We start from the raw sequence: 27415 nt of genomic DNA, 5'->3' as shown, positions 1-27415 counted from the left end.
GAGAATCAACTGCCCTAACCACCAACACAATTTTTCTGCCATGACATTAAAAAAAAAAAACTCAAGTAGCACCATGGCAGAGAGAGTAGAGGAAGTTGGTGCTTGTTTTAGGTTATCTTGGAACAGAGTAAGGTTTTGCATTTCATCACTCTATTCAGAAGATGTTTCTTTTTTGATAAGAGTTAAGGTACAGTACTCACATTGATCTATGGATACATTGACCCAGGTTTTTGGGGCTGAATTTTTGACTAACATTTCTAGATTTGTACATGAGTATATAAAGTAAATCATTTTGGGGTGTACAGTATGTAGATTATCCATTCATCGGATTTTTGCCAATTTGTCCAACTGTTCAGAGAGGATATGTTTATTTATGTATGCTCATCCATGTAATTATAAATACAACAAAATTTAAATACTTAATCAGGTCAGATATATATATATATATATATATATATATATACACACACACGGTAAAGGTTTCCCCCTGATGTTAAGTCCAGTCGTGACCGACTCTGGGGGTTGGTGCTCATCTCCATTTCTAAGCCGAAGAGCCGGCGTTGTCCGTAGACACCTCCAAGGTCATGTGGCCGGCATGACTGCATGGAGCGTTGTTACCTTCCCGCCGGAGTGGTACCTATTTATCTACTCACATTTGCATGTTTTCGAACTGCTAGGTTGGCAGGAGCTGGGGCTAATAGCGGGCGCTCATTCCTCTCCTGGGATTTGAACCTGGGACCTTTCAGTCTGCAAGTTCAGCAGCTCAGCGCTTTAACACACTGCGCCACCACCAGGGGCCTATATATATATATATATATATATATATATATATATATATATCCATCCCACCAATGGTACTCCCTTTCCATGGTGGTGGAACTGCATGTTCCTGTGAGGTAAGAGGCTATGCTAATGGTGGTAGTGCTACTATTAAGAGTTATTCATTCCAGAGAGGCTTTTGCTGAGAATCCAGACTAAATGTGCCAAAAAAGCTATTGGCAGCAGCAGTAGTGTGGGGTGACACTGTCAGAGGATTTCTAAGAGACAGCAGCAGTGGCACCATAGTTAACACTGTGCAAAGATGTCATGGTTAATCTCCTTTTGGATGTCTTTTACTGTCAAAACCCTATGTTGAGATGATCCAAAATGAAAAAAGAAATTGTGCCAGAAAACGACACTCCCAGGTCAGAAAGCATTCAGCATGCTAATTGGGTACAGCAGAGAACAAACAAGACAACCTAATCCAGTTTATGTAAAGTAGTCAACAGCTCTTACAGCAACTCTTGAAAAATGAAGCTATTCAGAAAGAAAGAAAGCACCTGAGGATTGCAGGGTTGTTGTATGTCTTTCGGACTGTGTGGCCATGTTCCAGAAGTATTGTCTCCTGAGAGAATACTTCTGGAACATGGCCACACAGCCCGAAAGACATACAACAACCCTGTGATCCCGGCCATGAAAGCCTTCGACAACACACCTGAGGATTCACACAACCCAACAACAATTGGGAAAAAAATATGTGAGGGGACTGCCAGGTTGTACGGGCTAGCTTCCCTGATAGCACCAAGAAAGCACCTGTCCCTCATTCTATGTAAAGAAGCTGGTTGGGCTGGAAGTTTAATCTTTATTTCACCAACAACCATGGAAGAGTGTCCTCCAGTATATACGATGCACAGGCCTACTTTAAAAAGCAAGGAAAGCTATTGAAACAGAGAGAAACAGTGTTGGAGAAGAACGGCCAGTAACAGTGGTATAGTGATACCAGGACACACAGGCCCATGACTGTTCGATTAGTAGGGATTGTAACATCATCTGCTGCTGCCCTCACTTCCAGCCGAGTTTGACTGCAATCCAGGGATAATGGAGAGAAAACAACTTTCTCCAGAAATATTTTTGGGGTGATAGATGAAAAGTGCCAGATATTGTCTTCAATCAACACATGTATCAATATTTTTGGACTCTCATACTGAAGATCTGCACATCAATATTTATCACTATACCACTGCCCCTGGCTGCCACTGTTACCCACTCTCCCATATCCTTCACCCAATGAGATTTTGTTAGTTGACCTAATAGTTGGGAAGCCTCCATATTTATGTGAATACCAATGGGTTGTACATACAGCTTTACTATATTGATTTGACTGAACATGCTAGCCAGCCGGGAGATGGTGGCGGGATAGAAAAATAAAGTTACTTACTTACTAATGTACTGACTGCAGGGAGCAAACTTTTCAGTGCAAAGAGAAAGGGCATCTGAATCCTCCAATAAATGAACTTAACAAACCAGAACAACCAGTCTTGTTTTCTTGTCATATCTCTCACTACACTGAGCTTTTATACCCTTTTAATTAGGCATATAGCAGCTCTTACAGGTGTTCCAAATTTGCTAAAGAGAAGCAGCCGTTAATGATTCACAAGTTCCAGTGACCTTTCTCAACTCAGGCAAGGATTCAGGCATGCCACTATGTCCCACTGATTGTTAGTTTACATGTGAACCTTTTATATAAGAAAATGTGAAATAATCCACAGAAGTAATTATTTCATATTCCATTCTTCTGAAACCAAGTGTTTCATTGTCTGGAAAGGGGTGGATGTATGCCATTAAGAAAAGTGATGATTTAAGGATTCCTATGCCATTTAAAATAGATGCCAAGCACATCTGAGAATTCTTTTCTAGGGCCAACATACTGAGGAATTGTACTTTTTGGTTTCAGGGTTCAGAACAGACAGTGCTTCATGTAATGTGTAGTTAATTGATTACATTGCTGAAAGATGCCCCTTAAAAGAAACTAGATAAGTGCATAAGAACGAAAGATTCATCCACACTACATTGGTTTGATCCACTTCAATATCATGGTTCCATGCAATAGAATCTTGGATTTTGGTGCTATAAAATCAAACTACAAGAACTGTCTAGCATAGATACATTATAAGGGCTTTTCTACATGGTCTAAAAATGTATAAGCTCTTGAAGTTTAGTTCCTTTATTTTTTATGGGTATTGCCCATTGTTGTTTAGAACCATTATGTCACTTGGGATGGAAAGAATAAAATGCGGTCTCAATGGTTCAGAAACATGTCAGGAAACCCTGACAAGGAGAATCATGAATTTGTAAGAATCTTCACATTTTGAGAGTAATTCTGTGCAAAATTCGCATAGAATGTTTTTGCGCATAAAATTCTGTTTTCCACCTCTAAAAAGTACATGACAATTTTGAGCAGAATGAGTCTTAAATGACAAACAGCTTTTCTCACAGTTGGAAGTAAATTACTAACATCTTCAACTGTTTGCTTCATTTGAGAAGAACCATATTTCTACTGAATATGTGTTGCTGCATAAGGGGCATGAGGAGTAAGAGAGGCGAGACTGCAGGTGTTACAGAAACATCCAATTGGCCACATTACAAAAATCAGAGATCAAGGACTCTTTCTCTAATCCAGCAGCAGGGCCAGCCCTACTGTTAGGCATAGGGAATTGGCTAAGTTCAGTAGCAGGTGCTGGAGGCAAAGTGCTGGGAACAAATCTATCCTGTGACCCCTAGACTAACTTGCTATTTTCAGGTGCCACATAGAATGCAATTTCTTCAGGAACACCAAGCTAATATTCAATTGGTAGACAAAATGACTTTAAATATAAAGCAGAGTAGGAAACTTGGCATAGCAATGGCTTAGCCCAACTTACCTCAACAGGGTTTTTCTTACGTTCTTCCATACTATATCAAGATTTCTTTATTATTCTCTACATTTTTCATTTAATACATTTGAGTTTATAACATAAAGTGCTTGCTGAAGACATGTTGTGGTTATAACTAAAAGGCTACATCGAACAATTGAAGTGCATTGTTCCACTTCTGAGTCATAGATGGATGGGGAGAGATAGAGTTTCAAGAGCATGACTGAGAGTTTTGTATTTCATCCCCAAAACATGAAAATCCTGAACTTCCATTATATTTCTTTATAATCGCCTGAAAATATTAGTATATCAGTGTTATTGACATCAGAACATTACACACACGTTGCTTGTGGTCTACTTTTGGCTTGTGTGTGAAGTCCTCCAGGCCCCTTAAAACATTTTTAAACAGAAGAAGAATGTATTGATTGAATGTTATTATCTTGGGGAAAATGTGTCATTGTTTCAGTGAAATGTTCACAGCTCTACTGAGACTCAAGAAGGCTAACTGCACTAGAATATCCTGCCATCTGTAATGTCAACATATTCTTGCCTTAGATCAGTGAGATTCCTTTGGAAGTGGAAGGAAATTTCCATGCCATTATTTTCGGCTTCTTCATTTTTTGTACTTTGCCTTTTGCAGAAGAAAATGACAGCTACAAACATCAGCTCTTCTTAGAAGCAATGAGTTCTAAGTAATCCATCTATGACACAGCTAGCAAATTCTTTCCAGTTGATAAACGTCTATTGAGCAACAGGAAAGCCTATCCAGAAAAGTTATGAAATCACTACAGCAAGAAAGATTATGTACTTGGCAGACAAAAAAATGATAAAAGATACTTTGATCATGAACAATTATTGTTATATTCTACTTTAACTCCCATGATTCCCTAGTCATCATTGTCAAAAAAAATTTTTTTTTCCAAGCTCTGCTTTTGGGAGGGACTGTAATTCACATGCTTTGTACACAGAAAGTCCTACGTTCATTTCCTGGTGTTTCTAGAGTAGTGGTTCTCATCCTGTGTTCCCCAGATGTTTTTGGCCTTCAACTCCCAGAAATCTTAACAGCTGGTAAACTGGTTGGGATTTCTGGGAGTTGTAGGCCAAAAACATCTGGGGACCCCAGGTTGAGAACCACTGTTCTAGAGAATGCTAGAAAAATGCTTGCAAGAAATTCATATGTCAGTTAGTGTTCACAATATTAAATCAGTATTAAATTGCCTTACTTCTGTTGCTACAAGGTGAGTTCTGAATGCAAAGACAATTTGCATTCTGATAACTAAGCAAGCGAGAGAGAAGAAAGGGCAGAGATTTTCCTTTTAATTTAGCACATAAATACCAGGATTTTTCTGCTTAAAATAGTGGTTTTCTGTTTCTGCTCTCATTCATAACTTTTGCCAAGTTGTTGCTTGGCCACACCTTTTAAACCTCACTGATGGGGTTCAGCCATAGATTTATTTATTTATTTATTTACAGTATTTATATTCCGCCCTTCTCACTCCGAAGGGGACTCAAGGCAGATCACATTATGTACATATGGGGCAAACATTAAATGTCCATAAACACATCGAACCGAGACAGAGACAACAGACAGACGCAGAGGCAATTTAACTTTCTCCTGAGGCGATGTTCGATTCTGGCCACAGGGGGGAGCAGCTGCTTCATCATCCACTCTGATGGCACTTCCTCACTTCCTCATTCCAACATTGTAAATTAGTTAAACTTGCCTCCCCACTTTTATAAGTGGTACCTTATTTCCTACTTGATAGATGCAACTATCTTTCGGGTTGCTAGGTCAGCAACGAGCAGGGGCTATATTTTATTTTTAATTTATGGGTGCTCATCCCGCCACGGGTTGGCCTCGAACTCATGACCTCATGGTCAGAGTGATTTATTGCAGCAGCTGTTTACCAGCCTGCGCCACAGCCCGGCTGTTCCAGTTTACCCCTGTTAACTTTTGGACGGTATGCAAGGACTAGACTAGGGCTTTCCAAACTGTGTGTAACAACATCTTAGTATGTCAGCTATACTGTGTAGATGTGTCATGCAAACGTAATGAGAACTGACAAAAATCTTGAAAATTTATGCCGGTATTTCACAAACCATTATTTATTTATTTATTTATTTATTTATTTATTTATTTATTTTACACCTTTCACAACCCCGGAGGGAACTCAATGCGGCTTTACACATAGTCAACTATTTGTAAAAATATAAATAAAGGATTTTTCGTGAGATGTTTTATCCCTATAACATTTCATTTTTACATTGTATATATGTTTGTATATATGTATTTATTTATTTACTGTATTTTTACCCTGCTCTAGCTCAACCCTGAAGGGGATTCAGAGTGGCTTCCAAATGGGCAATAATTCAATGCCACATTCACATAAAACAAACAAAATGCAATATATATTGTGTGTTAAATCATGAAAATCATAAAACACTAACATATAAATGCATAAATAAGATGTTAGAAGATTACACACACACTAAAAATCATCATCCAGAAGCTGTTCCAATCGCACTGCCATTCACTTTGTAGCTATATATAGCCCTATGCTACTCTTCAAATGCTTGATTCCATAGCCAGGTTTTAACTTGTTTTCTAAAGGATAGGAGGGAGGGGACTGATTTAATTCCACTGGGAAGGGAGTTCCACAACCAAGTTTATTTGTCTGTATCTCTTATAAATGATTGGTTTAACCTCTGATGTACTAGTAAAAGTGAATTACTGTGTTGCGAAAGGAAGCGTGTTCTGATAAGTATGTCACTAACATGAAATGTTTGGAAAGCTCTTGACTAGACTCTTGAGTAGTATAAATAAGATATGCACCGAAGGTCTGTTGGTTTATATTACAGTAGAGTCTCACTTATCCAACATAAACGGGCCGGCAGAATGTTGGATAAGCGAATATGTTGGATAATAAGGAGGGATTAAGGAAAAGCCTATTAAACATCAAATTAGGTTATGATTTTACAAATTAAGCACCAAAACATCATGTTATACAACAAATTTGACAGAAAAAGTAGTTCAATACGCAGTAATGCTATGTAGTAATTACTGTATTTACAAATTTAGCATCAAAATATCATGATGAACTGAAAACATTGACTACAAAAATGCATTGGATAATCCAGAACGTTGGATGAGTGAATGTTGGATAGGTGAGACTCTACTGTAATTGTTATCTTTGAATGGATAAGCAAACCTACCTGAAACTATTTCCTTTCAAAAGCATTTAACAAACAGGATTCTCCCACTGTGGACAATTCTTGGTGTTGCTATACCATTTAGACATCATTTTCTAGCTTGAACTATTCTGCTGAATCTTATTGCCCAAAGCAATTGGCTTTGCTTTCTTACATGGTAGGTTCAGCCTTGCTTACTTGCCCCTGCTTTTAAGCAGTCCCAAATATAAAGTACTGGAAAGGAAAGAGTTAATGCCGAAAATGGGAAAACCCTGAAATTTCTTCCTGAAAGCAGCAGGAGGTGCTGTTTCTGGTTTGTGGTTGTCAAATTCCTGCTAGGCATGACCTCAGAGAAATCCTGGGAAAGAAGAGCTGGTTTTGATTACAGAAATCCTTTTTGGGTGCTCTGCCCCACCCCCTTCTTCTAACAAAGTCACCCCCCAACTCAACCAACATTTTAAAATGTTCAGAAGAAGGGATAAGTTTAAAAAGCAAACAATATCCCCCAAAGAAATGTACAGTTCAAATTTACACCAAGTTTGCACTAACTGGAGCAATCTAGGTTTCCACTGAGACTTCAGAATTCTCTTTGTAATCCATTAGTCACTTCCCTTGAAGAGTTTGTCTTTATAAGCAGTAGGCTAAAACAGGGCCAGATGTGTCTGTAATGTTAGAAGCTCTTGCATGTACCTGCTTTTTTTTTTTAAGGAAGTGAAATGCTAGAATGCAGACTCAGAATGTGGAAATATAATTGGATAGCCTCGGCAAAAATCTGATCAATGTATCAATCTAATTAGCATGTTTAATGAAACATCATATGCGTAACCACTTGTCTATCTTTTGTTTTAGGACTGTGATCATGCCAATCGCCTCTGAGTTTGAGCCAGACTTTGTCTTAGTATCTGCTGGCTTTGATGCTATTGAAGGCCACGATCCTCCCTTGGGCGGGTACAAAGTGACAGCCAAATGTAGGTACATCTTTGATTTTTAAAATCTCCCAATCCCTTTCCTGCTCCAAGATTATTCAAAGAATAGTCATTTCCTGCTCTAAGATTATTCTATTGCTTTGTTTTGATGGTTTTTGACTCCACATTAGTCTACAACGAACACATGGTTGATGTTGATATTATAAATGGCAACTGATAGACAGGGAGCTCTGGTACATGAGGTCATGAATAGTCAGAAATGACTGAGTGATTGAACAACAACAGAATTTATAGAACAGAACTTGGAAAAGTTACTTTTTGGTTGTTGTTGTTTTTTTTTAACCCAGCTCCAAGAAGAAATGAAAAGGCAATGTCTCCCTCCCCTACCCATGAAATTCAGAAGAAAATCTAAATTTAATTTTGTCAATGCTGGCCTTGAAACAACACATATAACTAATGCTTGTTCTCTGGGGATGCAAATAGGGGAATGACTATTCAGTGCAAACTTTGCAATTTGGCAGTGATGATCCCAATAAGTCCTCTGTCACCCAACTTTTCATCTACTTTTAAAATGTCCCGGCTGCTGCAACTTGGGTTCAAAGTACAAAAGCTCTTAGCATTCAGTTAATTCAGTAGGAGATAGATGAGTTGGCGGAATTTTGTCCTTCTCGTGAGGCTCAAGCACAAATAAACAGTTGCAGCCTCTCTTGGCACTGGCTGTAACCTCTCATGTGTCCTTCGTTGTTAATAAGCATTGTTAATAAGCTGTCTTAACACGCCAATGTTCTTTGGTTATAATGTCCCAATTTTTATCTGTAAAATGTTAGAAGATGTGGCAGTATAATGGCTTCTCAAGTATAGCAGAGCCATTCATTCTATTCTGATTCATCTAGACCAGTGGTTCTCAACCTGTGCTTCCATAGATGTTTTGGCCTTCAACTCCCAGAAATCCTAACAGCTGGTAAACTGGCTGGGATTTCTAGGAGCTGTAGGCCAAAACACCTGGGGACCCATAGGCTGAGAACCACTCATCTAAACCTAAGTATATCTTTTTTCGGGAACAACCTGTTCAAACACTCGGGCAATTTATGAAAATTCCTCACAATTCTTCAAAAGGTCTTACTGCTTTATCACTTTTGATAAAAAGTTGCAATCATATGGCCCATACCCTTCACCCCAGATCTACTTAAATGCATTGTCAGATTCCCCTTCTTCATTTTTCTTCTTCTCAGATTAACCTATTGCCTGTTGTTAGCTTTCATTCATTCATTTCAGTGTCTTGACTGAATCTATGGTGGGTACTAAAAATGATTGAATTTTTTCAATCATACAAATGAAAACACAGCATCTGAAATCAGATTAACTGTATGTAAAATCAGAACATCTGGAAACGAACAAGGCACTGACCTTGCTAAAAACAGAGAAGTGATTAGGTAAATAAAGAGCTAAAGCAGAGATGCAATTAACATGTAGATGCTAATTATAGAACTTAACATCAGTCTGAAAAAGCCTGCTGCAATAAGATAAAGGTTTCCCCTGACGTTAAGTCCAGTCATGTCTGACTCTGGGGGTTGGTGCTCATCTCCATTTTTTTAAGCTGAAGAGCCAGCGTTGTCCGTAGACACCTCCAAGGTCATGTGGCCGGCATGACTGCATGGAGCACTATCCATCTTAAAGGGGACTTTGTTGTTCCTGGACATCTCTCTCTTAAAGTTGAGAGACCCTTCCAGATAGGCCTTATGTCCCAAGATCTGATGCCAGGTTTTCTGCTTTAAACTGGATTATATGAGTCCACATTGCCAGATAATCTGGGATAAACAGAAAACCTGGGATAAGATCCTGGGATATAGGGTCTGTCTGGAAGGGCCCTAAGAGAGGTTCTTCTGATTGTCCATCTGTCATATATCCAATGAGAGTAACTCCAAAATGGAGTTGAGGTTACAGCCAAAGTCTATAGTTCATAGCAGCAAGGGCTGGCTTGTTATCCTCCAGAGATTGTTGGATTCCATATTCTGCTAGTACCTTCAATACTCTTGGATGTAGTTCATCTGGCCCTGGATACTTGAATTCATTTAGAGTAGCCAGGTATTCCTGAACTACTTCTTTACCTATTTTGGGTTGCATTTCCCTTATTACCTCTTCAGCTTTATGCGGGTCAAGTTTAACACCAATCTCCTTTTGGGAGAAGACTGAGGCAAAGAAGGTGCAGTTGAGCAGTTCTGCCTTTTACATATCCCTGTTAGCATTTCATCACCGTCTCCATACAGAGGCCCTACCATTTCCTTTTTCTTCCTTTTTCTACTGACATAACCAAAGAACCCGTTTTTATTGTTTTTAATCTTTCTGGCAAGCCTGAGCTCATTTTGTGCCTTAGCCTTGTGAACCTTTTCCCTACATATGTTGGTTGTTTGAATTCCTCTTTGGTTATTTCCCTCCTTTTCCATTTCTTGTGCATGTCTCTTTTAAATCTTAGCTAAGTTAAAAGTTCTTTGGACATCTATTCTGGTTGTTTAACACTTCTCCTATTTTTTTCCTTGCTGGAACTGTTTCCAATTGTGCCTTTAGTATCTCACCTTTAAGAAATTCTCATCTATCATGAACTCCCTTTTAGTATTCCTGTCCATGGAAGCACACTCAGTATTTCCTTAAATTTCCTGAAGTGAGCTGTCTTAATCTAGAATGCATGTTTGAATTCTCTTGGCCTCACCCTTCCTCTGTATCATATGTGTGTGTGTACTTTGAATAACTTCCTTTCAGCCATTTAAATCCCACTGCAATTATTGTGTCTTAAAGTCATTTGACCTATTTATTTTGAGAAGACTTGGGATAATTTTCTAAAGATAAGCTTTTTAAAAAAATGCTGAAAGTTAAAGATTAGTTTGTGTACTACAAATCAAACTGGCTATCCATTTCCTTGCTTCCTCCTATCTTCTTTAAGACCATAAGGAAACCTCAAGAGTTCAACACAGTCACAATTTAGTTCAATGTATTAATGTATTGTGTTTCCATATTGACTGAACAAAGTTTTGATTTCAGTGGGACAATGAATAAAATAGTATGCATTAGACTGTAGAGAAAGAAGAAGCCAGAAAGAATATGACAGATTTTGAGAACCCCTGAGACATATATTATGGGTGTAATCAAGATCATACAACTTCATTTCATTGTGGTATATAAACTGCATCATATGCACAGTTTCAGGTATTGTATTGACTTCAAGGATAACAGCCCATAAAAGAGGCCCCCAAAGGCCTCAAATTAAGTCCATACATACTGCCTTTGATCTTCATATCCAGCAATTTTTGATATCAATAAGAATGCTTTGTGGAGTTCATGATCCATCTATTCCCCTTTGCCGGATTATAGCCTCACTTAATAATTTCAGTCTTTGCTTTTTTATTGCTAAAACATTATTAAAATTTTAATAAGGCAACCCAGAATATTGCTATGAATATGTTTTGCAGTATCTTATTTATATCAACAATACGAAAAAGATAGAAAAGGAAGTGGGAGGAGAATAACGTCAACAGCAAAAAGAATGGGTAAAGAGTTAAGACTGGTTAAAAAGGTAAACATTATTGGGATAACACCCCATCACTTCAGTTCAACGAAAGATCAAAATGCTTGAATATATTTCTAGAGTTCCTTCAATCATTCAGTCTGATGGACAGACAAGGGTATACAAAGGCATCCAGTTTGACAACTCCAATTTCTTGGCTATCAAATTAAAAGGAATGACTAAAGTTTGAGCTGTGCAGGAACTATGAGAATAGGAAGTATATGGTTGGTATGTTCTATAATTTTGTTTCCAAAAAGTCCTGATGGGCAATATTGTCATGCCATAAAACTAGCCTTGAAACAGATTATATAAACTTGGACATGTCTATAAATTCCTTTTTATTACATCTCCCAGAATCTCCGCAGCCAGCCTGGTTAGTGAAGCTGTGGGACTCTAGGATTTGCAAAGTCTCCAAAGTAGGCTCTGAATTTCCTTGACTGTGGTGCTATTTTAATTTTTTCTGTTGGGTTTTTCATACTTTTGGCTGCTTCTCATGGTGTCTAAGCTGCTGTTTATTTTTGTTGTTGTTCCTATGTTTTATCATTCTCTAGCTTAAAAATCTTTTGATGGAAAGTAGATAATACATTTTCTAAATAAGTATAATGAAAAGGAAAAAAAACAAGCTATCCATTTATTTGGCCATTTGCCAAGGAATTCAGTGCAAGAATTCATTAAACCTTACTTTTATTTTCACAAAAACTCCAGTGAGGCAATCTAATAACTGGCCCATTGCCACTCCAAAAATGTTGAGGCTTGGTGTTTTTGTGAACCTATGTTTTCCAAATCCACAATTCAAGCCATACAATCTGCAAGCAAACCCTCCTAAACACTGGTCAAAAAGTAGCATTTATTGTATCCACAAGAGATAATGTTATTTACTCATTTATGTGGAATAAAGGGCTTCCCCTGCTTACATTTTGCAAAATATTACCAGTCTGATTCAGCTACAATTTAATCACTTTGCTGTCTTACTGGTTTGAATGGGAAATGTAAGCATGTGATATTCAGTGTCTCTCGCTGAAAACCGTGAGGCCTTTTACAAATGCTTAACCTTGGTTGGATGGTGCCCTTTGTATTTGTTTTATCATAAAACCCTCAGGAAGACAAATGTTATCCTTAAAGTTCTTGATACCACTTTATCACCCAAGACGGTAATTGAACCTTTAAATGGTAATTATCTCAAAGACAGTAAACAGCAAAGTGTCAAGCAAAACAACTGAATGTTTGGGACTCTACTGTTTTCTTGAAAAAAGCTGAACTTAGTCACTTGCTAGAATGTGGTGCTTTTTTTTTGTTATCTCAAAAGAAAATACTTGACCCCATGGGCAGAGTGAGATGATAATTAGAGTGGAAGAAAGATCCCCTTCAAGCATTTTGTTAGTTGTTAGAAAACACATCTTTAGAGAGTGACCTAGGAAATCAACTTATTGCGCTACAATTCTTAGAGTAATTAATGATCAAAAGAAGATATAATAAATTAATATTTGGCTGCCTGGAACTCAGGGTTAAACTCTCATCCCTATACATTTCGGAGATTAGGTGCATGGAGGGGATGATACTTTTTAAATTTCCAAAGATGGCACCCCCAAATATACATTATCCGATTTATACAGTTGTATATTGGCCGGGAGCTTTGCTAACTATAGAGGGCATGCATGGTGTGGTTTGAATGCTAGATTATTACTCAGGATACCAAAGTTTGAAACCCCTCTCAGTTATGGAAACTTATTAGGTGACATTGGACAAATTATATTCTATAGATCTCTCAATGGCAGATATTAACTGGAACTCATGGTTGTCTGTGGAATCATAAAGGATTCTTTGAACTGTTAAATATTCAACCAAGCAAACTCCACTGATCAATGCAAGATTCTCACTCTGCCCCTTTGGCCATGTACTTGAAAATCAGAGCACAGGAAAGTCAGAAGTGGCAATAACACCTGATCTACTCATCCCAATGAAGACAGAGAAGCCAGGGCATCTAAAAAGTCTACTTTGGTATATTTTAACCATATGGGGTAGTTAGAGACCATGTTTCATTGTTTTCAAGGTCATCTTTTCTACACACTCCTTTTCTAAAATGCACACTTCATTTGCTATTCATCCATAGCCCACTAACCCACTTTATCTGAAGTGATTACTCAGGTTCAACTTTTGGAAGACAAAGCAAACGTGTTTTACAAATTCATGGAATTAATTTTGATGAGATTGAATCCATTTTGAAACAATTATGAAGGTTTTTTGTGTCAGGAGTGACTTGAGAAACTGCTAGTTGCTTTTGTTGTGAGAGAATTGGCCGTCTGCAAGGAAGTTGTCCAGGGGATGCCCGGACGTTTGATGTTTTATCATCCTTGTGGGAGGCTTCTCTCATGGCTCCACATAGGGAGCTGATAGAAGGAGCTCATCCATGCTCTCTCTGGATTTGAACTGGCAACCTTCAGGTCAGCAACCCAACTTTTAGGTCAGAAGTCCTGACAGCACAAGGGTTTATTTAACCCATTGCGCCACTGGGGGCTCCTAGTATGAAGTTGAACAGGTGGGAAACAAAACTACTATACAACAAAAGACAGTTTCTTTTCAGTGATGGGAAACGTTACTTTAGGATAGGTAGGTAAAAGGTATGTGATCAAAATTCATTGCTGTTTTTTAAAACACATGGGAAATTGTTTTCGATGCCTTGGCTCAAGTCTTTTCGAGTTCTGAAGTTGTCAGCTGTTTGCTCCAAGTATGAGAATTTGTAGACTACTATGCTGAGTCTAAAACTAACTTTGTCAAGTCTATAAAATTACAGCAATAAATTGAAAAAGGGCATGTCCTTGGGTGATAGCAGACATAGTGTTCCCAATACCCAGATCCTGTGACTCTTTGTGGTTAAGATAGGTCAGTAAAACTTTTCATTGCTGGAGTAGAGGTCTACTAATGGAAAAGTCACATCTGTCCAAAAATTCCAATAATGCCTGGGGAGAATACCATTAGTATTATTCTATTTCCAATGGTGTTCTCACCAAGTGGTAAGTCAGACACAACGTGGCCCTAGGCCTACATATGACCCTTGGTCCTGCACCAACCCCCAAACCTATCCACCTCCCATTTAAAAATAAATCAATGTGATTTTCAGGAATATTTTGATCACAAATAATGTAGAAAGCCCTGTAATTTGTGAAAACACAGGAAAAAAATCTCCAACCTACTCCAAAGTACTCCAGAACCTCACATTATCCCCTGGTTGACCCCCAGAGAGTTGCCCATTCCATTATAGGTCCTCAAATAGGAATGGAAACAAGGGACAACAGGACAGGAATTCTGAGCAACATGAGACTGGAACTGTCATTGCCAATTTCCTATCATCTGTGTTTTTTCAATAGGAAAATGTCTCTAAACTATAGACCCACTGGGTCCAATATAGGATGTGCAGCTCTTGTCCTGCTGTCTTGGTCAGCAATAGAGTTCTGGAAGTGGTAGGAGATCTGCCTCTTCACTTACATCACCATAGAATTCAAGACTACTTTCTTAGTCTTTACTCATGGGTGACATAGGCAATAAAAATGCACTTTTGTCCTACCTATACCTAATTTAAATGCATTCCCTGACAGAAAACATCCATCACCCATAAAACTCCAGCAACATTAACATCTACCTATCAAATTCTCAAGAGGTTACAATGCTATAAAATGTAACTTTTAGCATGATTGGTGAGTTTTTACTAGAAAAAGTGAAGATTTTAGCTAAAAGGCTATTTTTTTATGAATACTACTGAGCCAAGTAGTTTATTGTATGACAGTATGCACTTTAGATCACCCTTGTTTAGGAAAATACCAAATATTGTTTATTCATGTCCTTATCCTATTTCAACATACATCTACATAAGAATCAAAGTTCTGTGGTTCCCAGCCTTTCAGAAATGAATGAACTTGCTAAATAAATCAGCTGTGAAGCTAATCACACTCAAACATTCTTCTGATACGCAAACAATGCCTCCAGTTTTTAGACCTCTATGTCCCTAAAATTACATTGACATTGGAGGCTAGTTTTCCTACACATAGCTACAACTTTTCTTGCCTATGGGTTTCCCCAGTAGGAACTGTCGCCAGCTCGAGGCGGCTGTAGCCATGGACACAGTCGGGGTCATCTCTTCCTTTCTCCATATAAACACTTCTTTGGAGACAGTTGGGACAAAGGCATGAAGAAGTTTATCGTCTGTCTCAAGCAAGTCATAAATACTTCAATAAGGAAAGAATCAAGTAATTGCAGACCTTCATCTAATGCAGCCCAGTAAATGGGCTAAGCACATCTAACTCAATGCTGAACTGTAGGCAGTCCTCTTTATTTATTGTAAATTTATTCAATCTATATTATGCAAAAAAAATTATTTTACCAACAACTCTGGCATATGTTAAGGCAAGACACTGTGATAGTGCATTCAGAATGAACTGGTCCGCCTGTCTCTAGACTTTGCTAGGTTCATGCAGTTATTCATAACTCTTTTGCATCCTATTTCTTTATCAGTCTGAGAAATCAGTCTGCATTCTTTTCAAGGCATTTTCTCTATAAAATATATATTATTAACAAATAGAGTTTGAAAGGTTACTCCCAGGAACTACAGTTCCCAAAAACACCCAGCCAACGGCTTTGCTCCCTGAGAGATTCTGGGATTTGGATTTCAGAAAAGTAACTTTCCTCAGCTCTGAGGAGAAACATGGAAAATTTGTGTTATGCCAAGTTGGTTTGAAATGTAGAATGTAGTAGACAAAATCTTTCACAACTCCTATTATATGTCAACTTGTATCTATTCCCAGAGTCAGCCTCTGTTTCTTGTGCCAAACGCAGGCAAGTCCTTAAAATTTTATTGTCCCTTTTCCTGTTTGGGGGCAATCAAAAGGACCCAGACCTTATCAGAGTGCTGTCTTGTGCTTTCATATTTCACCTTCATTAGTTTTTACTTGGTGGAGAGGAACATGCTGAACAGATATCACTTTTCCAGTTACACCCACAAACATGGAACCAGTCTAGTATGGTTAGTACAAAATCACATTGAATGCGTGTATATTCTTCCAGAGTGTGAACATCAAGCACAATTTTGAACTGAACTGATACACATAATCTTGATGTACAATAAAGAATGAAAACAATTACATCACCATCATCAAGAAGGAAAAGTATATGTGTGTGTGTGTATATATATACCTTTGAAACATAACTTTTTGTGGACTACAGTTCCCAGAACCAAAGCCAATATGGCTGGTAGAGTGATTTATTTGTTCTAGATTATCATCTGAATTTTAAAGGAGCTATCCAAAATATTGAGCCCGATCCCCACAATCAGTTAAGCACCTTGGATAGCTCATTGGATTCACAATCTAGATAGCTCATAATGAAACACCCTTACTGAGAAAACCTGTCATCTTCCAATTCTCAAGTAATTGTGAGAAAGCTTTACAGACATTACTTCTCACCCTTTAGTCTTATCATTTCAACTCTGAAAGCCTTACCTACTTGTGTCAAAATGGGCACTTTCAGTCTAATCACTGCAATGTACTTGTTTAGCAATCATCTTGCTATCAGAGTGGGTACAGATCACTCAAATTGGGTGTGTAATAGCATTTGTCTGAGAAACAGAACATACGTATCAACCACCACTTGTTCCCATAGAGCAGAGCTGTAAGATTTGAATCCCAGTCTAAAATGAAAATTAGATGGGTGTACTAGCTGATCCCCTCCTTCACATTTTCATTGCAAACACATACCAATATTGAAAGTGGCTTGAAGAGATAACACCACTGTTGCTCCTCTAGATCAAAGAAGCAAAGTAGTAAAGTGTGGTCATGGAAAGCCAACTGTGGCAGATTTTGTTGTTCTTTCTGGGTTGAGAGGGACAACAAAAGAAATGTTCCTCTTGCAGCAAATTACCCTGGCCTTTTGTGCATTTCTGACAGTATTTTGGACTGTAAATCAGGAAATGAAAGGCTATAAATAGAGACTTTCAAGCATGGACTTGGAAGAAGCTAATCTGAAACTTAAGGGCAAGAAGCAAGCACGCTAGCCTTTCTTCCTGCTTCAAGATCTAAGTGGGATATACTTTGGATGAAGTGTGTGGGGGGGGTAGCTTTATCTGTTCAGATCCTGATTTGATTTTCAACATTAGCAAAAAAAAATAGCTTCCATTAAAAATTTGACACTATAATACTTCTGTATTAAAATAAAAAAGATTGTTATTCTTTGTTTATTCTTGAACAGCACAGAACAATAGAAAACAAAGTAAGGTTTTAAGAATGAAAATAAATGGGGTAACAAGATGCCCTTCCTGCTAATCTTTGCAGAAAAAAACAGGATAACAAATGAGGATGGATAGCTAGAGCTGGGCGAGAAGAAAGGAGAGGAGGAGACAACTAAAATCTGAATGAGAAATATCTGGCTGTCCATGAAAGCCCCAATGCACCCAGAGAAATAATGATTTGATGAAAATGGTTTGATTTTTCTTTTCAGAGGCTCTGGGGATTGAAATGCTTTTCCAAAAATGAAAATAGCCATATGTAAATTTAGAGCACAAAAGCCCAGTTTTATGATTTGAGCTGCACTTTAATTCCTTTCTATCTTTCTTGCCATTGTTTAAAAAAGCAGCCAAGACTTCAAAGGCAAATGGCATGTGTTCTAAATCAGGGCTCCAGTGCTGAAGTATGACAGCACAAAAAATTCAAATGAAATAAATGTGCTGGTTTAACTCTCCTGTTTTCCTCAAAATCGCTCCTTATGAAATCAGTTCCTTTAAAGTTGTGGAGCGTGGTTGGTGGGTTGCCATTGTTTTTATCTGTCTAAATTCCTTTACTTGTTTGATATTCCCCGGCAAATACTCATGTTAGTGGTATGGTGAAGGCGATTTTCTCTCTCCTCAAAAAGTACAGTAATAAAAATCATTGGTTGTCAAAGAATGTATTTGAACACTTGATCCTGCCAGCTTAGCAGTTATCCAAGTCAAAATGGAGTACAATGAAATAGTTGTATTCCAAAGTTTGCAAAAATGTGGTTTCACGGACCACTATGAATGAAAGAAACAACTCATCCCTGTTGTAGAGGCTAATAACGATATCTTAAACATTTTCTCCATTGCCTCAGTACCTGTTGATCATGTTGTGTTATATTTATTTATATTTTGCCTTTCTCCCCATCTCAGACTCAATATGGCATGAAACAGTTGTTGGCTGTGTTTGTTCGTTTATATTCCATTTATATTCCATCTTTTCTCCAGCAATGGAACTCAAAGCACATTCATGACTTATGCACCTCAAAGGAAAATGTACCATGGAGTTTCTTGGCAACATTTGTTCAGAGTTGTGTTTGCTTTTGCCTTCTTCTGAGATTGACAAAGTGTAACTTGCTCAAGGTCACTCAGTGAATTTCCATGGCTGAGTGGGGATTCAAATCCTGGTCTCCAGAGTCATACTGAGACCACTACATCATGTGTGGCCAGGAAATAGTACATATTAAAAGCTATACAAAAAGGTAAGATCATCATCATCATCATCATCATCATCATCATCATCATCATCTTTATTTATATACCACCCTATTTCAACCCCAGAGGACTCAAGGCAGTTTCCAACATAAGCACAACATTCAGTTGCCAATGGAGACCGTACAACAAAAGTAATATCAACAAACAAAAACATACACAAGGGCGGTTCACCTGTTAGGCCAACTAGGCGGTTGCCAAAGGCAGCATGCTCTGGGGGAGTGCAGTTGAGGCACCTCTTGAGGTGCCTTCAAGTTGAGCAGCAGCTTGTCTTTTTTTTCCTTTTCCCCCTTCTTGCTGGAAGGGGGCACTCCCTCCCTCGTGCGCCTCCTCCTCCCAGACTCACTGCCGGAGGCAGGCAGGTGAGGAGGGAGGCGCGCCCTGAGGAACAACAAGAGAGACCTTCACTGGCATGGACAATGGCAAGGTAGGGATGCTGCTGCCACGAGGAGGAGGAGGAGGGGGCGGGGCCAGCTGGGAATGGGCAGAGCCAGGCCCCTAGGCCCTACAGCTGCCCACTCCCAGCTGGCCCCGCCCCCTCCTCTTCCTCACACTGCAGCATCCCTACCTTGCCATTGTCCACACCAGTGAAGGTCTCTCTTGTTGTCCCTCAGGGCGTGCCAACCTCCTCACCTTCCTGCCTACGGCAGCAAGTCTGGGAGGAGGAGGCGGGGTGTGCATGCATGCATGCTCGCATGCATGCACGCGGGAGGGCATGCCCACTCCCAGCCAGCCCCGCCCCCTTCTTCTCCTCCTATGGAGCCCAGTGTGGACAGTGCAAGGTAGGGATGCCGCGGCATGAGGAGGAGGAGGGGGCGGGGCCGGGTGGGGTGGGCACCAAAATTCTGTTCGCCTACACATGAAAATTACCTAGGGCCAGCCCTGAACATACAATGCTTCTAAAACAACCACAAACATTTAAAATCCAGTTTTAGTCTAGTTCATCAGATGATATAACTATAATATAAAAGATATAACTATAATTATTATTTAAGAAAAATTAAACTATTCATAGTTAAAATCCATTTAAAATTAATTAAAAGATAATGTAAAAAAAATAATCAGAACAGCACATCATTCCAATAAAAGCTCATCCCATTAAATTTTAAAAGCTTGATAGAATAGGACTTTTTAGTTGCTGAAGGACGGGGAGCAAAGATGAGTAATCCTCGCAGTCTGAAGGAAGGTGTTCCAGTGTCTTGGAGCAGCCACTAAAAAGACCCTCTACTTTTATCCCCATCAAATGAGCCTGGGAAGATACTGGGATAGCAAGAAAGACCTTTCTTGAAGATCTTAGATGTCCTACTGTCTTTAGTCTTTGCTCAGCAAGTTTTCATTTCCCTGTGTCTGGGTAACAAAGTCAGGCAACTTTTGGGGATAAGGGGACTGCATTAACCCACCCACCCCAATCCACCAAGGATTGCCCCTTTTCCATTGTCTCCAGTTGTCCTCAAAATGGGCAAATGTTCCCTGCCACCCTCAGAGCTGATTTAAATAAAACACTATTTACCTTTAAAACCTATATTTTCTAATTGGAAGGAAGCCATTAGTGCTTCCAAGACATTGTCGTTTTTTCCATAGGGGAAAAGTTACACTTTTAGGGGGGAAGGTGGTAGAAGTGGGATATTTGATGGGACTTGAAAAATAAATCGGGCCCCACATGGTCCAAGAGCCTATCCCTAGGCTATGAGATGCATCTTATAAAGTCCAACCCTATCCAGTAGAACAGGAGTGGGGGAACTTGTTTTCCAGTCACTGGATAACAAACAAATTAGGACAGTCTATAGCAATGAGCTTTTGCCAGAACCTCCTGGGAAATGCAAAGCTCTACCCTGCAGCTACATTAATTGAATGTGAACTACTTTTGCATTTGAGCTCAGTTTGCAGGAACTTAAGTAAACCGAGGAGGGAAAATCTGGAGCCTTTTCAAACATAGGTTTACAGAGGATTAATTGTTACTGTCCCTGCCAAATTGAGACAGTTGGAGGGTAGTCTGACTGAGAATCTGTATTTATCTGTATGCAGATTTTTTTTAACTACATTTCTGATCTTGGAGTTGAAACAAAAGTGAAACTAGATCTTAGCAAAGTTACATTTTGGCTCAAAACTCTCAGTGTCTCTGAGCTAGCATGGCCACTGGAAGTGCGCCAATCTAACTTCATATTCCCCTAATGAAGACCAATCCGTAAAGTAAGTACAGATTCCTCTTCTGTATACACTTGTGACAGCAACAGATGTGAAATTCTTCTTCTTTAGCAGGAAATGCTGGTAAAAGTCATAAACATTCCATTTTATATGTTCTGGAGCCAAGGCGTGGATTGAAACATAAGATCCAGGGTGTGGCAGATCTAGATAAACAGCTGCTATCTCTTTCATTTGGCAGGACTAACAAAGCAACTACACCCTGATCTCATTCTGACCACAGTCTCTGCTCCCTCCTGACCTGTGAAAATTCTCATTCTATTGAAACATTGGAATCTCCTCAATGCCAATTCATGAATCACTAAATCATTTGTTTTTATATTTCCTGAACCATACCATTAGATCAGGAGTGGGCAAAGTGTGGCCCTCTTGATATTGCCCAACTTCAACTCTCAGCTTTCCTTATCATTGACTTTTCTGGCTAGGGCTGAAGAGAGATGCAATTCAGCAATTTTGAGGGATTATTCCGCCTTGGGCATTAAGCCTAATCTAGGTTTAGGTAGAGTCAGTCTGTCATCTCAATTGGCAGATTTTTGGTTGTCCAGACAGGAAGAAAGGTTTACTTAATTTATTTGTGGGTCTAAATCCAATTTGTAGGTGTGAAAGACTGCCATGACAAATCTAATTGCTAAGGGCCCTTTCACACAGCCATATAACCCAGGATATCAAGGCAGAAAATCCCACAATATCTGCTTTAAACTGGGTTATCTGAGTCCACACTGCCATATATTCCAGTTCAAAGCAGAAAATGTGGGATTTACATCAGCTGTGTGGAAGGGGCCTAAGAAAGCCAAGAAGACTTGGACTTGGTTAGCAATTGTATGGAAGACCACCAGGATCTGTAGATCATCAAGTAGGACTAGGAAAGAATGCCTTAAACCCTGGCTTGTGTGGATCAGTGGTCTGAAAATATGACAGCTGCTACAACAGAATAGACATGTTTCATTAACTGTTAGCAAACATTTACATAAAACATGTTGATTATGTGGGTCTACTCAAGTTGGAGCTGCCAACTGGTTTTAACCCAGGGGTAGGAATCATGGCCGTCCTGATTATTAGACTTCAAATCTTAGCAGTCCTAAGCAAGGTAGCTAATGATGAAGAACCCTGGGTGCTTTTGTTTAACCTCAAAAGAGCTACATGATTCCAACACCTATTGTACTCTGATATTTTGTACTTTTTCTGTGTGAGATGGGAAGACGTGCCTGTGGGATTGTGTACCTCTTGTGCCAAAACTTCAGTAAGTTTTTTTAGTACTCCAGTTGTTGCTGAAAAATGCCATGGGCATGGTTCTAAATATGTAGATCATAGTACCTCACTTATAATCACAGCCTACACAATATCCTCAACATCACACAGTTTCATTGTTTACCAGTGCTCGGATCACTAACTTTTCCTGGGCTTCAGTCCAGGTTTAGAGGTACAAAATGTTGGAGGACAGGAAGTTGTCTAATTCAACTTGGAATTGTGTGCCTCAGGAGTGAAGTTTATTCTTTCCTATTTTGGCTGGGGTCTTGTTTTCCTAAGAGAATCTTCCAATGTTCCCGGTATTCTTCAACAGCAATCAAGTACAACTCATAGGTTCTCATAGGCAGTCACTTCTGAACTTAAAATGCAAGGATTTATTTCTGGTTACTATAACTCTAACAAATCAAATCCCTGTTCATCTGTGAAATCTCAGCCTCAAAGGAAAGCAAGGGCAAGCTTTTTCTGAACAAACCTTGTCAAGAAAACCCTGTGATAGTCTTAGGGTCACCATGGTCAGAAGCAACTTGAAGGTACACAACAACAATAGATCTTAACAACACTCTGCATTAGTAATTGATTTCAAAACATTCACAAAATACTAAGCAGGGTCAGCCCTGGTTAGTACTTGGATTGAGAACAGTTAATGACTGCTGGGTACTGTAGGCTATTTTTCAGAGGAAGGAACTGGCAAAACTACTTCTAAGTATTCCTTGCCTAAGAAAACCTTCTGAAATTCATGGGGTCTCCATAAGTCTTTATAAGTCGACAGGCGACTTGAAGGCGAGAGCACATAAACAGGGCATGTATTCATGCTGCTTTTTTTCTGGATAACGTCCAACATTTGAAAAGCCAGTATACTGGATATATTAAGTATTTTCTCCTACACACTCACAATATCTCTTTGGCTCTATCATATATTATCTGTTACATTCATTGTCTTACTCATTCGCTGACACACCACTGATAGTTTATTCTTTTGCTGACACACCCTGAACAATTCATTTAAGCACTGTTCTTTCACTTGCCAATATCCACCCACATATATTCACTTAGGGCCAAAGCAGATACTACTTTAAAGACACAGCTAGCTGCTGCATACTGTAGTTTTCTGTTTTACTCTAAAGTAAACACAGGATCACACCAGGATCTCAATCTATTCTCTTACTAAAGAGCTAAATAAAAGATTTACTAGCTAATATTTTAAAGTAATAGTTATTTTTGGTATTATGTAAAACTGTATATAGATTTTCAGTTTAAAAAGGCAAGGCTTGTTTTATTCACATGAAATGATAATGCTTTTGTTCACAATCAGTAGATGCTAAAATATGCTCTGCAAATTAAAATGATTTGAAATGCGTCTGAATTTACATGTTTATCTCACAAGACTGTTCTCAAAGTCATTTCCAAAACTAGGAAGCTATACATCAGTGGATCCCAACCTTTGGGCTTCCAGTTGTTTTGGACTTCAACTCCTAGAAATCTCAGCCAGTTTACCAACTCTTAGGAACTGAGGAAACGGAAGTCCAAAACACCTGGAGGCCCAAAAGTTGGGAACCACTGCTGTACACGGAGGGTTTGTTGATGTACTTGTTTTCTAGAAAGACAGTTATACTCAGCAACACTCAATTTATTAGTAAGCATGGAGTTTCTAGATATTTATAGGTTCAATGGCATGGTCTGGAGGCCTGTATTATATTATGTTTTGCTGGAAAGCAAAGCAGATCCCAAATTTGTCAATGTGTGGATAGGAGACCCTCTAGGTCAGAGAATATTTGGCCCTTCAGATATAATTGCTGGAATGAAAACTCAAGAAGATTCCTGTATCTTTAATAGTTATGTAAGAAGACCAGGTAACAAGCAGCACCTACTGAAATGTCCTCTTCTACAGGTAGAGAACATGTCTTCAGTTATCATTGGACCAAACCTAAGTCACAAACAAAATGGCACTCAAAGCATTTTTAAATAGAATATCAGTTGTAATTCTCTTGCAATCCTACCTTCACACATCATTGTGCTGCAAGTCCAATAATTTGTTTCATTAGCTGTGTTAGCCAGGGCTGACAGAAGTCTTAATTTCAATACTTTTTGAGGAACCTCAGAAATTATTGTATTACAACTCTGAGAATGGCACAAATGTATCACTGTTTTGTGGATTTTGGGGGCTGTTGTATCTTGCTCTTTGGGCAACATAGCCACTCCAGATATATTTTCTGGATTTAAGGATAGTACATTTTAGCCACTATAGGGGAATCATAAAAAAGGGAGCCAAAGGAATGGGACTTAAAACTTCATCACATGAGGCTTTTTCCCTGTCCTAGGATGCTGCTGAGATGCAGTCAAGATGGAACCTGCCAGACCCACCACATGATGCAGGGGTATTTCCAACAGAGCTCCATCCTGGCTGCATCTTGGCACTACTCGGTGACTACTCATGTTCTCATTCACTAAGCCAGAGACAGTGCAGGATAGCCAGAAAAGGTTGTGTGATGGTAAGGGGATGAAGCGATGCACTGGTCCATGGTTTCCCCCACTGTCTCACGGATTCCCCTGCTTTTCCCTGACTTATGGACCTCCATCTGATGAAATCCTTAAATCTCCCAACAAAGGTAAAGCAACCAATGCAGTCATTGAAACTGCATTTACCTATATACCACATAAAGGATTTTTCCTGATGCAACAGTTCATCCAAAACAGGCAAAGGATCCAAAGAGAAAGTGGGGGACAGTGAGGAAATGTCATGGGAAGGCATTTAAGGTCCTTAATATGCATCCAGACTGATGAAAAAGAGAGAAAATCCTAGCTTTTCTTCCTATCATTTCCAATTTTATTTTGGATACCTATACAGGTTTTGTTGGCATCAGTTACCTCCTGATGCAATTAGAGACTTTTTAATACCAGCACCTCTGATCAATTTATTTTAACTCTATATATAATCACAAAAACAGCAACAAAGTCTAGGATTTTTCAATCAGTCTGAATGTGCACACAGTTCAGTATGTTGTGCATGGAACAATAATTCCGGATCTTTCCTTATTGAATTTTGTCGAATGTTTTCATTTCCATTCATGATTATTTTTTGGACACACAAGTGAAAATATTGCTTTAAAGGACAGGGTAGAATAATGTAAAAATGTGCTGCCAAGTGCCTTCCTGTGTTGTGAAGCCCAGAGAAATACAAGCAAATTCTTGCCTCTCAGGGAACATTTCCACACATGTGACATGATTTATGGCTCTTAGGATGCTTAGGGGTGAGGGAGAACCATGTTCAGAAGGAGTTATCAAATTGATGTCTCCCCATAGTAACATATTCTTGGGCAAAGCAAATTCAATTTGGAATACTTAGGTTAAATCAGAAAAGGGGAAAACTAGACACATGAGGCACATTTCTAAAGGACTATGCTGAACATCGTAGCAGACTTCTTTATATTTATTTATTTATATCCCGCTTTATCTCTCCATACGGAGACTCAAAGTGGCTCACAATCAAAAACATTGCCACTTAAAATATACAAATATACAAAAATAAAACAGTATATCATTATATATTATTATTAGTATTATAATCAATATATTATTATGACAATATTATTATATATTATATTTTATTATTATTAGTATTATATCTCATTACATTATGATATTATTATTAATATATGTAGATATAATATATTGTATTATTAGCATAGCACAATATTAGTACAGTGTTCCCTCACTACTTCGCGGTTCACTTTTTGCGGATTCGCTGTTTTCCGGTTTTTCAATAAACTCTAGAAGACTATTATAAATCATAAAAATTTCAATTTACAGTCTAAGGAAGGTAGGAAGGAGAAGCCAAAGGGAGAGAAATGGAGCCCAAGTGGCAACGGGAGAAGAAAGAGGCGATTTATCAACACGATTGGTTGATAAAGACTTAAAATAGTGTATAACAACTAAAATAATGCATAAATATTAAAATAAATATAGTGTCCCTACTTTGCAGATTTTCACTTATTGCGGGTGGTCCTGGAACCTAAGCCCCGCAATAAGTGAGGGAACAATGTATTATATATTATTATATTGTATTATTTATTTATTTATTTATTTTATTTATATACCGCTCTTCTCCCCCAGGGAACCCATACCACTATACTGCAATATTAGTAGTAATATTACATGTAATATACAATATACAATTATTATATTGTACTATATTATTACTGATGACTTCTCAGACATCACAAAGTGCTATCCGTGCTTTCCTCATGGATGTGTAGGTTATTCTTTCATAGATGTCCTTGTTTTAAAAGAAAACCTGAAACACGGCTGCATGGGTTGACAGTTTGTTTGTAGAATCAGCAGGGGAGAAGTTGTGATTAACTCTAATTCTCTGTACTCTTTCCTTAATAGAAATCACATACCCAATCATTTAGTTGTTGATTGACTAACCACGTTGATGCAAGGGTAAGCAGATACATTCTTCCTAAATCTTGGAGAATTTACTTTTTTGGATGAGAACCTCCCCAAATCACACAACCAGATCAATGGATTCTAGGTGCTGTTGTCAACATCCATTGCTCCATGTCCTAGTCTCTGGAGTATCAGAAAACAAGGTGTTTCCATCTTCAGTATGACATCCTGTCAACTATTTAAACATGATATCCATGTTTAGCTATTTGAAAAGATGATATTGAAGATGGAGCAAACCTGTTTTCTGGTGCTCCAAATACTAGAATACAGAGCAGTGGATTCAAACACTACAAGGAAAAGAGATACCACATAACACTGAGAAGAACTGCCTGATGGTAAAAGCTGTTTGACAAGTGTGGTGGAATCTCCTTCTCTGGAAGTTTTTAAATAGAGACTTGATGGCCATCTGTCAAGAGCGTTTGGACTATGTATTCCTGCATGTTGGATGGGATGGCCCTTGTGGTCTTTTCCACCTCTGTGATTCTACTCTTCTCTTAGGAAGGAAGACTGCTTTTGTTACTAGGCAGCTTAAATGTACAATAAATAATTGGGGAGGTGTGTGAAGCGGGATGCTTCCTCCTTGTTTCTTACAGGAAACATGTTCCGTTCTTCTTTTAAGAAGCTACATTACTAGGTTAGGTGTTTCAATAATTCATTTTTTCACAAG

The 27415-nt window shown here is 38.6% G+C and overlaps 1 protein-coding gene across 4 annotated transcripts in view; it reads left to right on the top strand.

Annotated features, from left to right (window-relative positions):
* Window positions 1-27415, top strand: part of hdac9 (histone deacetylase 9) — a 511618-nt gene that overhangs the window by 430422 nt on the left and 53781 nt on the right. For all 4 annotated transcript variants that reach the window (XM_062957772.1, XM_062957771.1, XM_062957774.1 and 1 more), the window contains one exon: window positions 7710-7828. In XM_062957772.1, coding sequence (XP_062813842.1) covers window positions 7710-7828 — 119 coding nt within the window. The remainder of the gene's footprint in view (window positions 1-7709; window positions 7829-27415) is intronic.

The sequence above is a fragment of the Anolis carolinensis genome, chromosome 6, assembly GCF_035594765.1.
Source record: "Anolis carolinensis isolate JA03-04 chromosome 6, rAnoCar3.1.pri, whole genome shotgun sequence".
Taxonomy (NCBI): Eukaryota; Metazoa; Chordata; class Lepidosauria; order Squamata; family Dactyloidae; genus Anolis; species Anolis carolinensis.
The sequence above is the reverse complement of the archived record's forward strand: the minus strand, read 5'-3'. Positions and strand labels throughout refer to the sequence as shown.